Source organism: Delphinapterus leucas, chromosome X, assembly GCF_059928025.1.
Source record: "Delphinapterus leucas isolate spDelLeu-1000000601 "Yukka" chromosome X, BTC_Dleu_Yukka2, whole genome shotgun sequence".
Classification (NCBI taxonomy): domain Eukaryota; kingdom Metazoa; phylum Chordata; class Mammalia; order Artiodactyla; family Monodontidae; genus Delphinapterus; species Delphinapterus leucas.
Genome location: NC_143150.1, coordinates 20,658,693 through 20,674,475, shown reverse-complemented (window position 1 = coordinate 20,674,475; position 15,783 = coordinate 20,658,693). Strand labels below are relative to the sequence as shown.

The window sequence follows — 15,783 nt, the reverse complement described above, 5'->3', positions numbered from 1 at the left end:
TACTCTTTTTTAAAATACATCTTTATTGGAGTATAATTGCTTCACAATACTGTGTTAGTTTCTGTTGTACACCAAAGTGGATCAGCCATATGCATACATATGTCCCCATACTCTATTTTTATACATTTTGAACAACTCTGGACTAGTGCGTTAGGACTTTCCGAAGAAACAGAACCAATGGGATGTATATGTACATACATACATATATATATGTATATATCTGTATGTGTATACACATATGTATATATGTGTGTGTGTATAAATATATATATATATATGTATGTATGTATTTATTTTAAGGAATTGGCTGACGTGATTTTGGGTGCTGGAAAGTTTGACATTTTGCGGGGCTGGCTGGCAGTCTGGAAATTCTGGCAGGCGTTAATGCTGCAGTTTTGAGTCCAAAGCAATCTGGAGGCACAATTCTTTTCTCCTTGGAGGACTTCAGTCTTTTACAACTGATTGGATGAGGCCCACCCACATTATGGAGGGTAAGATATGTTGCTCAAAGTCTACTGGTTTAAATGTTAATCACATCTCAAAAATACCTTCACAGCAACATCTAGACTGGTATTCAACCAAGCAACAGGGCACTACAGTGTAGCCAACTTGACACACAAAATTCACCATTACAACTAGTATATTCAAGCAGGCTGGGAGAAGTACACCTGGACTAAGTTGGCAGGAATAATAGGAAGAAAGCATTTGTACTACAAGTAGATCGAGTGAAGGAGAGCAAGGGGCCTGGGTGTGGCAGTTGCTTTAAATGCATTTTATTTAACTTATTTAAATAAGAAATAATTGTTAAGTGGCAAATTTCCCCTATTTCATAGGTGTTATTAAAACAAGGTATTGCACGACCCCTGAGACTGATGAATCAAAGCCTGTAGCGTTGATGACAGAGATGCTTCATTGAGGAAGCTACTGTAAGAATAACCCTTGCTTCCTGCTGGTGCCACAGCTGGTTGCTTAGGGGGAAGTCAGCTTTCAGCATGAATGGGCTGCTGTGGAATCCTGTTTTCTAGCTGTCAAAGCAGAAGGTTTAGCATCTTCTTCCAATATTCTGGTAACTCAAAGGAAGAAATTGAGATGATTTACTAAAGGATTACTTAGAGAGCAAGCGATTCAAAACAGGACGCCAAACTGAGGTATAAAAAAGGAATATTTATCTTTTAAAAATACAACTTTGAACACTACTGACATGTGATTTACAAAGTATTTTTGTGAAATACTCTTCACTGGCTTTGCTTAGTACATTCTCTTATTTTCAATCAAGACTCAAGGGAGGGCATGCTTATGTTATTACAAGCACCACCAACACCACAGAAGAAAAGACCATCTCTGCCTCAGGATATTAGTCCCCAGTTCTCATCCTTTCCATTTCTTTTCCATCAGCCAGGACTTCCTGACTGGTCCACGCACACTCTGCCATTGTAATCTGCTGGTGGGCACCGCAGAACTAGAGGAGTGCCAGTTCTCAGGACTCTAGGTGGAGCCGACCTATTTGTGCAAAGCTTCACACACCCTAGCCTACTATTTATTCATTACCAGGAATTTTCTATTAATACTCATATCAACTCTTTGCAGACATTCAGCATGACGTAAACATAGTATTTACAGCAGTACATGGTTTGCAATTCAACACACTGACAGCAGAAGAAAAGGGACCACCAGACTTTGTAAGAAGACCAGAGGGGAAGCATATCAAAATAAATCCCTTCTGCTAATGTGTGTGTGTGTGTGTGTGTGTGTGTGTGTGTGTGTGTGTGAGCACACACATGTGTTTTAATTCATAGAAAACTAAACATGCCCTCCTTTAAAAGCAGGCTATTTACAAAGTGACTCTGAATACCACATACACATGCCAGTCATACTAGACACTTGCTTTCTGTGAATACATCTAGTTTTTTAAAAATTCTGAAATAAACCTTTTATCTGATACATTAGAGAAAATAACTTTGAAACATTTGTCAACTTTTCGTTCACAGTAATTTTGTAAAAAGCCACAAACCATGCTTTGTCTTTTAAAAGGTGAACCTGGTCAAGCACCTTCTAGAAGACACTGATATGTTATTCACTTACTGGCCTACTGGGAATTGGAAAGACAATGTCAGTTATGGAGTCCCTAGTGCTCCTCACATTCCTCTCACCAGTAGCAACATTAATGTGAAGAGAAGTTCTGAAACACAAATCACATATAAATCATCAAAACATTTCAGTTAACAGTGTTTAAAAAATACTAAAGTCTACAACAGTAGTACAGACACTGAAAACACCCCAAATACTCTGTAGCCTCAGGCCTTTTTAAATACTACTAATAAAAAGAGACAACCAATTGACAGAAAAGGAGGAAGTTACAGCACTTGAGGTTTGAGTCAATTTCTTTACAGGGCCTGTAGCTTGAGGTGCTACTCTAGGATCCTTATTTTAAGTCAAAAGATATTCCAGGAATGAACTGACAAATTTAAAGCAATTTCCACTTGAAAACCATTGAAAATACAAATCACTTTCTAAGCTTGTCCAACACACATTTATTTTCAGGATCCCAGGTTGTCAGGCAAAGGGATTCAGGTCAGTTTCAAGCCCTCAAAGCCACAGAATTTCCATCTCTTCTCCAGACTGGCTCCAACTCCAGTCATTTCCTGCTTGAAGGTATGCTGGAGTCTGCTCATGAGACATTCTACATCACTGGTACAGATCTGTGGGACAGAGAGGACATCTCCATTCAGAACCAGTCCCACCTTCCTAATCTGGCTTCCCCCCCCCAGTGTTGCTTTAGAATGCTGACACGCACGTGTGTGTGCTAGGCGTGGGGTCGACCTTCCCCTCCCTGTGTGTGTGTATGTGTCGGTTGAGTGGATTACAGATGGAAGCCTTCTTCTGCTTGGACCGCCTGAGTCCACTGAAATTTCTTTTTGTTTCTGTATTTCATAACTGCTTTATTTAGGCATAATTTACATACAATAAATTCACTTATTTTACATGTACACATTGACGAATTTTAGTAAAGTTATACAATAGTGCAACTGTCACCACGATTCAGTTTTAGAACATTCCATCACCCCCCCACAAAGGTTCTTTTGTGCCCCTTTGCAGTCAATCTTTACTCCCAAACCCTGACTCAGATTGTTTTCACTGTGATTTTGCAGTTTTTGGAAATTTCATATAGCGTAATTGTACAATATATAGTCTTTTGTGACTAGTTTCTTTCACTTAGCATGATGTTTTTGAGATTGATCGCCACCAAGCTTTCTCTGGGAAAGAGCTGGTGTCGGTCATGCGGAGAGGCTTGGGTCTGCAGCCAGCTGAATGATGGCTTATCAGTGCTGGTGATGTTACGTTCAGGCCCACTGAAGCTACAAAGCCTTTGGGGAAGAGAGGGAGGCAGAAATGGCTGCCACCAGAGCAGAAGTCTTCACACCCGTCTTAGTTCACAAAGGAAAAGTGACAGGAATAGAGAATGCTCTGTGTTCCTGCTTCTCTGCTCCCTCTCCCCACTCCCCTCTCTCTCTCTCTCTCTCTCTCTGTCACACACACACACACACACACACACACACACACACACACCCCAATATAAAAACAAAAACAAATCTGTTGACCCTTAGGGTTTGCTTCATCTTTATGTTAGTAGCATAGTAGCAACTTTCCTAACTGTGAACCTGGATACTAGGGCTTGGCTGAAGAGCACTATGGGATCCTTAAAGAAATCCCAAGTTGCTGTCACAGTAAATATTTATAAAGGTGGTAGAAGGGACCCCCCCAAATTCTTATAGTACCATTGCAGGCTCTCTTTGGGAGGCCCTGGTACTACCCTGGCAGGAAGCTGCTCAAGAGGAACTGGCACTAGACTAGGAGTGAGGTCATGCCTTCTCCCCAGTGCTAGTAGTGAACTGTATCCAGTTAAGTGAATGAAGCACACTGCACAATATCATGTAGAGTTGAATCCCCATTTCAAAAAACATAAATCTATAATGCTTATAGATATATACATACAATATAGGTGCAGCAGATGTATAAAAAAGTGTCTGAAATAAGATATGCCAAACTGTTAACAATGGTTATCCTTGAGAGATGTGACTGTGGGGAACTCTCCCTTTGCCTTTACTGTAGTTCTATATTGCTTACATTTTAAAGAGAATATGTTTGCATTATTTTTGCAATTAAAAAAACCGGATCGTTTTTACTGACACAGAGTTCAGTTTCAAACCACCTCAACAGACCACTTGGTCCTGGTGCTCACATTGAATCCCTCCCTTCACTGCCAATGGGTTGGCCGCTTAATTGCAGAATAGCATCACTTCCCAGAGATAAATGCCAGGCAAGTGCTAGCTAAAACTAAAACAAATGCCGTGAGGAGGATGTATCACCACAGCTGGATTACCAAATGGGCCAGTGCCTCTGTTAAGAGGATATATGCTTATGTACCACAATGTTCATTGCAGCTCTATTCACAATACCCAGGACATGGAAGCAACCTAAGTGTCCATCGACAGACGAATAGATAAAGAAGATGTGGCACATATATACAATAGAGTATTACTCAGCCATAAAAAGAAACAAAATTGAGTTATTTGTAGTGAGGTGGATGGAACTAGAGTCTCATACAGAGTGAAGTAAGTCAGAAAGAGAAAAACAAACACCGTATGCTAACACATATATATGGAATCTGAGGGAAAAAAAAAGGTCATGAAGAACCTAGGGGTAAGATGGGAATAAAGACACAGACCTACTAGAGCATGGACTTGAGGACATGAGGAGGGGGAAGGGTAAGCTGGGACGAAGTGAGAGAGAGGCATGGACATATATACACTACCAAACGTGAAGTAGATAGCTAGTGGGAAGCAGCCGCATAGCACAGGGAGATCAGCTTAGTGCTTTGTGACCACCTAGAGGGGTGGGATAGGGAGGGTGGGAGGGAGACACAAGAGGGAGGGGATATGGGGATGTATGTATATGTATAGATGAATCACTTTGTTATAAAGCAGAAACTACCACACCATTGTAAAGCAATTATACTCCAATAAAAATGTTAAAAGAAAAAGAGGACATATGCTTAAATGGCTTAACATTTTGGACATCTAACTGTCAGAAGTCTGCATTCCAATGGCACTTCTCAAAAGGCCCAGATCCTATGAAATAGTGAGTACAATCCATGAGCAGCTTTAACTGAATGCTGCTTCTGAACAAATTGTATCATGAGTTTATTTATTCTGAGGGGTCAAGAGTCCCCTCCTGCCTATATGAGGCAGGCATCCTTGACTTTCCAGGGAACTGGCACTTACCCTTGCTCCTGATGCTTTGTGAGCTCCCCCACAGGATAGCATTCAGGGAAGGAATTGGCCCATGAGATCAGCTGTGAGCAAATATGCAGTCTGTATTACAGACTTATTGTTCCAACTTTTTTTGTCCCTGCCTTGATTGTGTCATTGTAGATAATGGCAGTGCTAATGGCTAAAGGCCCAGGGCAAAAGTTTGACTGGTGAGAAATATTTGTTAATTAGCATATGATATGTAAAGTAAAAGGAGGAAAATTCTTCTAAGATATATCTTGGAAGTAGGGTGGCCAATTCATTCAGGTTTGCCCAGGACTTCCCCGGTGTCAGCGTTAGAAGTCCCAAGTCTCAGGAAACCCTTCAGTCCCAGGCAAACAGGGACAGACGGTCACCCTATTAGCAAGAGAGAAACTTTATGCTGAATCACAGTGAGAGAATAGGTGAGGGAAATTTCCTTACAGTGATTGCTAATGACTTATTTGTGCTTGAGGGGAGTGAGGCCACCTGTTCACAAAGAACCCTACATGGCCTTGCATGGCCATCTCAGGCCCCCACATACCTTATTATCAAGACGGTGCAAGTAGGAGCAGATATATTCAATGCTTGCTCCAAATGGGTGGACATGAAGGAATGTGGAGATAATCCCTATAGAGACAATAGCATGGAGGTTACACTTGAGCATTGTATTCGTTGAGATGCCACATGATAGCGTCTAGCAAGAGTCAACTCATATGTACATCGTATTATGTATTGGGCACTATTCTAAGTTTATATATATTTTACACATTTAATCTTTACAACGACCCTGTGAGGTAGGTATTACCTACCATCCCCATTTCACAGATGAGAAGACACTGAGCCACAGAAAGTTTAAGCAAATTGCCCAAGGTCACACGGCTGGTAAGTGGCAGGTATTTGAATCCAGACAGTTGCTCTCAACCACTATGTGTACTGCCTCTCACTGCACTATACCGCATGCAGAAAATCTGGCATTTGAGGAGTCACTTCCATCATTCATGATGGCTAAACGCCATTTGAGTTCTACGTTTTACAATGAATTTAGACTTTTACAATGACTTTAGATTGTGCTGGGTTTTTGCAGTTCCTCTGAACCATCTTTAAATTGGATTTTAGCCTCTTATGCATTTAATAATGTCTTGCTGTTGTGGCAAAAGTACAAATCATGTACTTTGCCTGATTAACCTTGTGCCTCTCACAAGAGAATCTGCTGATTGTATTTGGGTGTTATTCCGTGAGTAGGTCTGTAAAGAAAAGCCAAACATTTCCTTCATTCAAGTGGTGACTAGCATTCTGTTTGTCCTCAGAGCCCTGAATCTCTTCAAGTAACAGAATTCTTATAGCAATTTACAGCCTCCAGGGATGTGCATGATTTCTAACTCTGGAGTGATTGGCAGCTACACATATTGCCTTGATTATTCTGGCCACCAGGTTAATTGTGCTAATACTACTTCTTTCTCTGGCAACAGGCAGCATATAAATTGTTCAAAAGTCTACTATTTTTTCTTTATTTTTTTTTGAATTCATCTCCTTTCATAAGATCTTAGGTATATCAAACAGACCCAGAACTTAGTTTGCTGAAAACTGCCAGGAAATAAAAGCTAAATTTGATTTGGTTTATAAACTATGACTTGTCTATATCCCTTTAAGCACCTGACAAAGAATATCACAAGTTTAAATTGTAGCTTAAAGTTCAAATAAGTTCTCTGTAAAAGTCCTCCAATATTAGATGGCAAGCGGGTGGGTTGGAGGATCCAGGAGGAACTGATGGTAGGGTTCAAAACTTTATTCAAAATGGATACTATTACTTATAACACTACTTTACTCTTTTTTTTTTTTTTGCGGTACACGAGCCTCTCACTGCTGTGGCCTCTCCCGTTGCGGAGCACAGGCTCCGGATGCGCAGGCTCAGCGGCCATGGCTCACGGGCCCAGCCGCTCCGCGGCATGTGGGATCTTCCCGGACTGGAACATGAACCCGCGTCCCCTGTATCGGCAGGCGGACTCTCAACCACTGCGCCACCAGGGAAGTCCTACTTTACTCTTAAATGACTTGGTAAATTGAATTTCTAAACACTGACTCAAGCTGAGAAACTTAAATTCTGAAGAAGACAGTCCATATTCAAAGGAATTCTAGATACTATGGTCAAGAAATCCTGTCAAATGCCAAGAAGTAACTCCATAGCTTTCAAAATACGAAGCAGTTTTTGTGGGTTCACACCCAAATAACCAATTTAAAAAATAGATTTTCCTTTCTGTGAGTTCAAGACTACTTTCTTTAAAAAGAAAAACACTAAACACTTAAGAATCTTTGTTTCTAGAACTATCCATTTACAGAGGTTTCCTCCTACCCATAGCTCTTCTCTGACAGGTCTCCCTGTTGCCATGCCAATTTGTTAAAGAACTTTGAGTTCGAAAACGGAAATAAGTTGTCACTCTTCTTGAAGACTCACTGGCAGATCCCCCTGTGCATCTTTATTAACATATCAAAGTGTTAAATCTGAGTACAATATCCATTACTGAAGGAGGCGGATACATCTTTAAAATATGCAGAAGCTAATTAGTGTGGAGAACTTTTGAGATTGGGGTGAGGCTACAGTGTGGCTCAGCTTCCTAGAAGGCAGCTGGGATTATCTGCTGAGGCCCAAGATTAGCCCCTTTTAAATGACTGAATATTTTAGTCATTTTAAAGGGGCTCAATCTGCCACTGTTCTCCAAATAGAATATAAAGTCAACAAGCATTTGTGAATAGTGCTGTAAGTGCAAAATGTTTCTCATTTATTGAGGGCTTACTATGGGCTGGGCACTGTGTTTAGTGATTTAGATGAATTGTCGTATTTAATACTTGCAGCTACTTTTAGACAGGTAATATTATGATGCCCATTTTGCAGACGGAAGAACTGAAGCTCAGGATGAAAATGGTGGGGTCAAGACAGAAAGCTAGTTCTGTCTGATTCATTAACCACTTATGCTATCTTGCCTCTGTGAAAAAATTTTTATGTAACGAGAGCAATTGTAGCATTTATCTCATCAGAGCCCACCAGGGTCCAACACCCCACAGACAGCCTCCTGAGTCACCTGCCAGTAACCTGGAAAGACAGGAGAGAGACACACACCTTCTCCGGAGGCCCATCTGGAGAAGCTCTCTGCCAAACAATGTCTGCACTGTCCCTTGAGTGGGAGTGAGAGGGCTCACCTATCTTTGCTTAGAGATTTTAAAAATCTACAACGTGTTTCTCCAGTGGACCCCCTCTTAGCATAGCACTTATACTGACACACTGGATGTGGCAGTGGTCACCAGGAGTTTGAAGAGGGCTGGGAGCCGCTATTACCATTTTGATTGAAATCTGTACTTGTTCTTACCCTGTTGTCTTCAGGACTCTGGGTCCTTGCACTGTCATCCTTCATAAATGCTTGGCATGTGCTTATGCATCTTAGGTTAATCCTTCCCCCCACTCCACTGCACTCTATCCATTGAATGTGTGTGTTAGCTTCCTTACCCACTAGCAGTGCTTCGCGTTCAGATTTGATAGGACAGCTGTTCAGGGTCTTCTCCAGAGGGTAGTCACTATCCTGGCTCGATGCACACAGTCTAGAGGCACAGCTTTCCTGTGGGAATAATATGTCTCCTGGGTCAGTGCACCTTATATGGTAACAGACTTGGTTTCAATTATACAACAGGGAACTTCTTAACGGCACCTCGAAAGCAATACTGTGCAATTTTGCTTATTGAATGGGAGGAAAAATAGCATAAATTACAAAAGCATCACCAATAATCCAAAGCTTCCTTATAAGCCTTCAAAACACACACAAAAATTTAGACATTCATCTTCACTAGTCTTTTTTTTCCCTTCTGCCTTTATCATTCTTGACTCTATGCAAGTAGTCTGGGGAACCAGACCCAACATTTATTGTCTGTAAGATGCCAGGTACTGTTAGGTATGTTTTATCTCCATTCTACAGGTGAGGAAAGTGAGGCTCAGATAAATCAGGTAACTTGCCTAAGATCACATTGCTAGAAAATGGTAGAGCCAGGATTTCATCCCAGGCCACCCAATGTGAAAAGGACCATTCTTTTTTTTTTTTAAATTAATTTATTTATTTTTGGCTGTGTTGGGTCTTCGTTTCTGTGCAAGGGCTTTCACTAGTTGCGGCGAGCGGTGGCCACTCTTCATTGCGGTACGTGGGCCTCTCACTATCGTGGCCTCTCTTGTTGCGGAGCACAGGCTCCAGACACGCAGGCCCAGTGGCCATGGCTCACGGGCCCAGCTGCTCCGCGGCACGTGGGGTCTTCCCAGACCAGGGCTCGAACCCGTGTCCCCTGCATTGGCAGGCGGACTCTCAACCACTGCGCCACCAGGGAAGCCCAGGACCATTCTTTTTTATTTTAGGTCCACACTATGCTAAAGGTCAGTCCCATAATGGAATGGAGAATCTACAGTGTAGCCGATCCACTCACAGGTAATCAACTGTTGGCTCTTGAACTAAAAATTAGAGCCTCTATTTATTGACTGTCAGCTCTCTCTCTCTTTTCTCTGATAAGGACATTATCAATTAGGATATTTATGACTTTACAGCAAGAAATGACCATGACAGTGGACTTCTTTGTTGTTGAAAGTTTCCTCTTTCTGAGCATAGTGTGTATGTTTCATAAGAGATACTCAGGTGAAATCCATGACCAGCAGCCAAACTGAAAAATGCCTCCAGACCGTTCTCGGGATTTTCTTTCTCTCTTTGGGTACTGAGAACATCTTTTCTGTATTATAAATGTGAAGCAGGAGCCTTCAGAAGAAGGAATAAAAGAAATCAGTGCTTCAGTCTCACTGCTGTTGTAAAAGAGAGTGCTGGGGAAATGTTCCGGAGCGGGGAGCAGATCATGGATGACTCGGATGCTTCGTCGCTTCTTTCCTTCCAAAAGCCCTCAGCAGGGACAGGTTTCCTTCTTTTTTCTTTAAAGATGCCTTCAAAGCTTCCAGGATGCTGCCCCTGAATGAAACTAATGGTCTTTGCTGCAAGACATGTTGTTTTGTGGATTTACAGGCTTCCAGGCTGTAGTCAGAAGGGAAACCTTTCTTGATGACCTATTCAATCTTTGGTGTTTAGAATCCAATCCAGTCAGTAACCATCATGCCAAGTTTGATTTAAACTGCTGGCTCACTTCTAAGCCACGGGCTGTACATGTGCTTCTAACCCCCTTAAAACATTAAATGATCCAGTAAGCCATTTCTTAAGTGTGAGAGTTTAACAGATTGGGGTTCATTTAAGATATGTAGACATCCTGAGAAGTTTTAGCCATCTTGAATCAAAATGTAGCCTTACTGAAACCTGACTTCAATTTTATTATAGCTGGCATTTAAAAAATTAGAAGGAATATTGAAGGGATGCTTATCACCTTGAATTTTTTTAATAAACAAATACGAAGCTGCTTTATTAAGATACATCATCAATTCAGAAAAAATTAGATCCCCACAAATAAAACAACTAATTTCACAGATGACAGTATTAATCATGAAAAATAATAAAAATAAAACATTATGAATTACTATGAAGCATATTCAACAGTTACATAAAAGAGAGGAATAGTATTTTCCTAAAACTGGAAATAATGGAATGATCTCAGAGTGTTTATAACATAAACTTCATTTAAAGAGAAGCACACAGTTAAAATGTTAAATTAAAAATAAATGAAAAGGAAACAAACTGGAAAAAAAAGTTTAATGGCTCTTTTAAAGGATAGAATGGCCAATAAGGTAGTAGGAAATGGGCGATCAGAATTCAAGGGAGGGTTCATGATATCACCTTGAATTTTACTAGCAGATTCCAAGAGCTAGTTCTTTCTGCAGTAAGACAGACATAAGTCACATTGTTATATTGCAAAACACTGACAATAACTCACACTGTGGTTTACTGTCAAGAAACCCAAACAAAAAGAAAAAATGTCCTTCCTCACCAAAACTTATTGCTTTCCTTTCAACCTGGAATTATTTTTGCAGTCTAATGTGATGGTACTTTGCTTCCTAACCTAATTGTGACAGTTTGAAATATTTGGTCACAAATCAGCTTCCCAGAGAAGATCAGATTATAATGAACTGTCATGACTTTCCCTGAAGGAAACCTCACTTAAAATAACAGGACAGAAACATATTCTGACTCACAGTTTTCTGATTATCAGTTGGATTTCTCTCCCTGTCCTCTTTAGCTGCCACTTCAAGGTATATTTAGTTGCAAATGGGAAACACTTAGACTTAGGTATAATATTGCAAGATTTTTCAATGCCATTTGACCCTTCACTTCTTTAAATGAAATACTTTACAAAGCAGAGAGCTGCTTACACGAAAATATCCTCAAGTCAATTTGTGATGTCAATCCTGAAGAGTGACTTTAAGCTTGATGTCATTAGGATAACCCCACGTTCATCTAGAGTCTTCTGGCTACACTACACACACACTCCATCTTATGCAAGAAGGAAAACAGAGCTAAGTAGCAGCTCTGGGACATTTTAGAAGCTCTGATCGTATGAGGAAAGTCCTGCTAAATAGAGCAGCTTTGGCACTTTTCAATTAAATGCTTGATAAATGAATTTGTCTGGGATTATGCTCATTTCTTTAATAACACCCACAAAACTGGAAAGTGAGTTGGTTTTATGAAGTGGAAAAATTAAAAACATATTGCAAATGGCCTCCAGAAGAAAACACTTCACACTTTCAATCATTTGCTTCAATTACACCAAGGTTGCCAGTTCTTTTTTTTTTTTTTTTTTTTGCGGTACGCGGGCCTCTCACTGCTGTGGCCTCTCCCGTTGCGGAGCACAGGCTCGGGACACGCAGGCTCAGTGGCCATGGCTCACGGGCCCAGCCGCTCTGCGGCATGTGGGATCTTCCCGGACCGGGGCAGGAACCCGTGTCCCCTGCATCGGCAGGCGGACTCTCAACCAGTGCACCACGAGGGAAGCCCCCAGGTTGCCAGTTCTTAATGGCACTCTGGGGGAAGTCACTATGCTGGCAAACACACCCAGGGCTCGTATGCATTGCATCTTCCTGCCCTGAGCACAGAAGAGAAATAGCACGAGCTCTTGTGGAACCGTAGAACTGTGGAATTGATTTCTGGCTCTTGGTCTAAGCTCCTAATCTTCTCTCTCTTTTTTTTGTTCTTTGTTATTTTTATTTATTTATTTTTCGTTGTGCTGGGTCTTCGTTGCTACGTGGGCCTTCTCCAGTTGCAGTGAGGGGGGCCATCCCTCACTGTGGCGCGTGGGCCTCTCATTGAGGTGGCCTCTCCCGTTGTGGAGCACAGGCTCCAGGTGAGCGGGCTTCAGCAGCTGTGGCACGTGGGCTCAGTAGTCGTGGCTCGTGGGCTCTAGAGCGCAGGCTCAGTAGTTGTGGTGCACGGGCTTAGTTGCTCCACAGCATGTGGGATCTTCCTGGACCAGGGCTCGAACCCGTGTCCCCTGCATTGGCAGGCAAATTCTTAACCACTGCGCCACCAGGGAAGCCCCCTAATCTTCTCTTTCTTCTGAGACATTAAGTCAGGCAGCTATGGTCAATGGGCCTTTCTTTCCAGAGGATAAGTTAACTTGAATGTTCAGGCATAAAGGAAATTAGAGAGGTGTGACAGGGAGACGCCATCAGTAGACTTTACATACCTTAAATAGACTGGGCACCCGATGCATGGTTGAGATACATTAGTCCATCTAGAAGTTCGCAGACTTTCTCCGAGGTCCTCACTGGAGGTTCTATGGCTGCAGGCTCTCATTAGGCAAAGTCCCATTTTGCCTTCCCAGTTGCTATTATCTAGCTTTAGAATAATGTGTCTCCTTGTTTGCTTTCCAAGTTTCCCCCCTTTTGGTTTTGGCTGTTTCAACCTGCAGCAGCTCATTATTACACTAGATGGAGTGTCGGCAAAGAAATGGCAATGTTCTGTTGTACTTGTGTTCCTTCGTTTAATGAAATGCTTAATTGAAAGTATTTTGTGTCACATGGGCTTTCTATGTTGTTATTTCCTTGACTAGATGAAGCAGGGATGAGGTGTATACTCTGATCTTCTCCAAGAAGGAAGACTGAGGAATGTTAGGGATGGACGGACATTTTATTCATTGAAAAGTATACTCTCCAGAACCTTTAGAAATGCCTCATACCTAAAAGCAGAGCCCTTGATTCAAGAATTACCTGGAGAAGGGCTTTTAATCCCCAATCAATCAACCAACCATTCCACATTGATACCTATTGGTAGGAGCTTCCAGGGCATTTTCATTGTCACTGAAAAGGGGAAAGGGGGCAAGGGAAAAGGGTCACTTAGTACTCATGTACCTTTTCTTTAAGATTTTCCAACATTTTTTCCACCTGTAACTTGTCATCTTTGATTTTTTCAAGTTCAGCTTCTTTCCGTTTGTATTCCTCTTGGACTTTGAGTAGATGCTACAAGAAAGACCAAAGACAATCAAGTCTTAAGAAGCCACACTTCACTTAAAAACACTGGCTGAAGTTAGATATTAGGCAGGCCTGCCTCACTTTCCCCCAGTACACACAACCATTTCTCCATGCAAAGATACTAAAGGGAAAATCAAGATACTTTTCACTTGAAGTTATTTTATCTGGCTCTTATGAATCTTTTGGATTTGTTCATATTTTAGAAAGAGTCTGAGAAACTAATTGATCTAATCACTTAACTTTCCTATTCCAGCCAGATGTAAGGGTAGGGTGCAGTTAATACTATGTGGACAATATCTTGATTTTGGCATAGAACTGAACTTAATGTGTAAAGCATTCTTGCAAATAGCCATTTTCCAAGCCAAGTTCAATTTCTGTGAGAAAAGTAGTAAAGAATCCAGATTTCACAAATGTTAGTTCCCTTATCAGTAGGCAAGGAACTGGATTCATCATTAATGATTACTACAAATACTATGTATTTAGCATCTAACATGTGCCAAGTATTGGGCAAAGGGTTTCATATGCATGATCTCATTTAAGCCTCACAATAAAACTATGATACATAAGCCTGAAGGTTAGAGAGGCTTAATGGTTTGCCTAAGACTATTCAGATAGTCAGTGCCAGAGCTGGGATTTAAACCCAGGTTGAGTCAACCCCACAGCCCATGCTCTTAACCATCATATTCGACTATACATCTATCGGGGATAAGATGGGAGAAATTTTACCATTGTTTACAAGGCTATTGTCCAATAAAAAGTAATCAAAATGAGTAAAATTAATTTTTCAGGAGGTAGAGACCTAATTGTCTCACCGAAGTTTTTGAAGTGATGGAATGAAAAAAAAGTTCATTAGTTTTAAATTGAACCACTCCATTCTTATGTGGAGTGGTTTCAAATCAAGGTAAGAGGGGAAAACAACAACAAGAAAATGTTTTCAAAGTTTTGCTTTTCAGAGGCTTGCAAAAGACCATTGGGAGGGCTAAAAGACACAGTACGATGTACATGGTTGAAATTCTTTGAAGTCTAGCTGAGGAGATGTATTTTTTGGTGGAAAGATATTTGATGTAATTAAACTAGATCCCTGATCTAATTAAACTCCACGGTGACAGTAAAAGGAAGGTAAGCATTACTTCACACATTTTGTTAATAGGAAAGGTGAAATATTAATGTGATATTGCTTGTCACATAGGAAGACAATGATAGCAGAAGTAATAGGAACATGGGGCTCTTAGTGCCAGAAGAGACTCCCTGTTCACAATTTGTGATTTCTAAACATCAATAAGCTTTGCCCTAGATAATTCCAAGGCACACAATTAAAAAATTATTGGACAGTTTAAGTTGTGAGGAAAATGGCTGGTAGTCTGGCAAGACAGAAGAGGATAGTACCCTTACTCAGAAGTACTACTCCTTTACTATAATGGAAACAGATGTTGATATCTTTTAAATAGTAGTCTTGCTGTGGTGGTTACATAAAACTTCTAGATATTGACCATCTGTTACACAATGTTGTATTTGAATGCATTTACAGTTGGATGCACTTATTTACTTTACTTTTTATACTTGGGATAACGTGCTGGTAAACTCATTCACATAAATGACTGAAAACAAAACAAAAGCACATTGGTATTATGTGCCCAAAAGCACTGATACTTAAAAACCCATAACACCCCTCCTTCCAACCAAATCAAGGGTAGGATTCTTGCCATTTCTTCTAAAAGACTGTATTATTTAGCATTGCATCAACTAGATACTTATTCACCAGCACTGTTGCATATCTAAGTAATTAAGGTTCTTCATAATGACCTTGAGACCCTGTCCAAATCCCAAAGTACATTCCGTAGCATAAAGAAAAGATTAGGTTATGCTCAGTGTAGTTTTATTGTTAAGTATTTTTTACTGAATGCACATTCTTTGAAAATTGGTGATCCATTGCTATCTCTGCACTTGCCAGAATATTTCATGAACTATAATACATAATCCCTTCCTCAGCCATGCCAGAGAACACAATACCAAGAAAATAAGAAGTTTGCTATTCTATTTGCTTGCAGGGGCCCTTTTACAAGTGAG

The 15,783-nt window shown here is 40.8% G+C and overlaps 1 protein-coding gene across 6 annotated transcripts in view; it reads right to left on the bottom strand.

The window, feature by feature from the left end:
* Positions 1–1,144: 1,144 nt before the first annotated feature.
* ENOX2 (ecto-NOX disulfide-thiol exchanger 2) overlaps positions 1,145–15,783 on the bottom strand; it is a 284,287-nt gene continuing 269,648 nt past the window's right edge. For all 6 annotated transcript variants that reach the window (XM_022563943.2, XM_022563944.2, XM_022563936.2 and 3 more), the window contains 4 exons: positions 13,597–13,704; positions 8,791–8,899; positions 5,833–5,918; positions 1,145–2,699 (listed from right to left, as the gene is read on the bottom strand). In XM_022563943.2, coding sequence (XP_022419651.1) covers positions 2,568–2,699; positions 5,833–5,918; positions 8,791–8,899; positions 13,597–13,704 — 435 coding nt within the window. In that variant the 3' untranslated portion in view covers positions 1,145–2,567. The remainder of the gene's footprint in view (positions 2,700–5,832; positions 5,919–8,790; positions 8,900–13,596; positions 13,705–15,783) is intronic.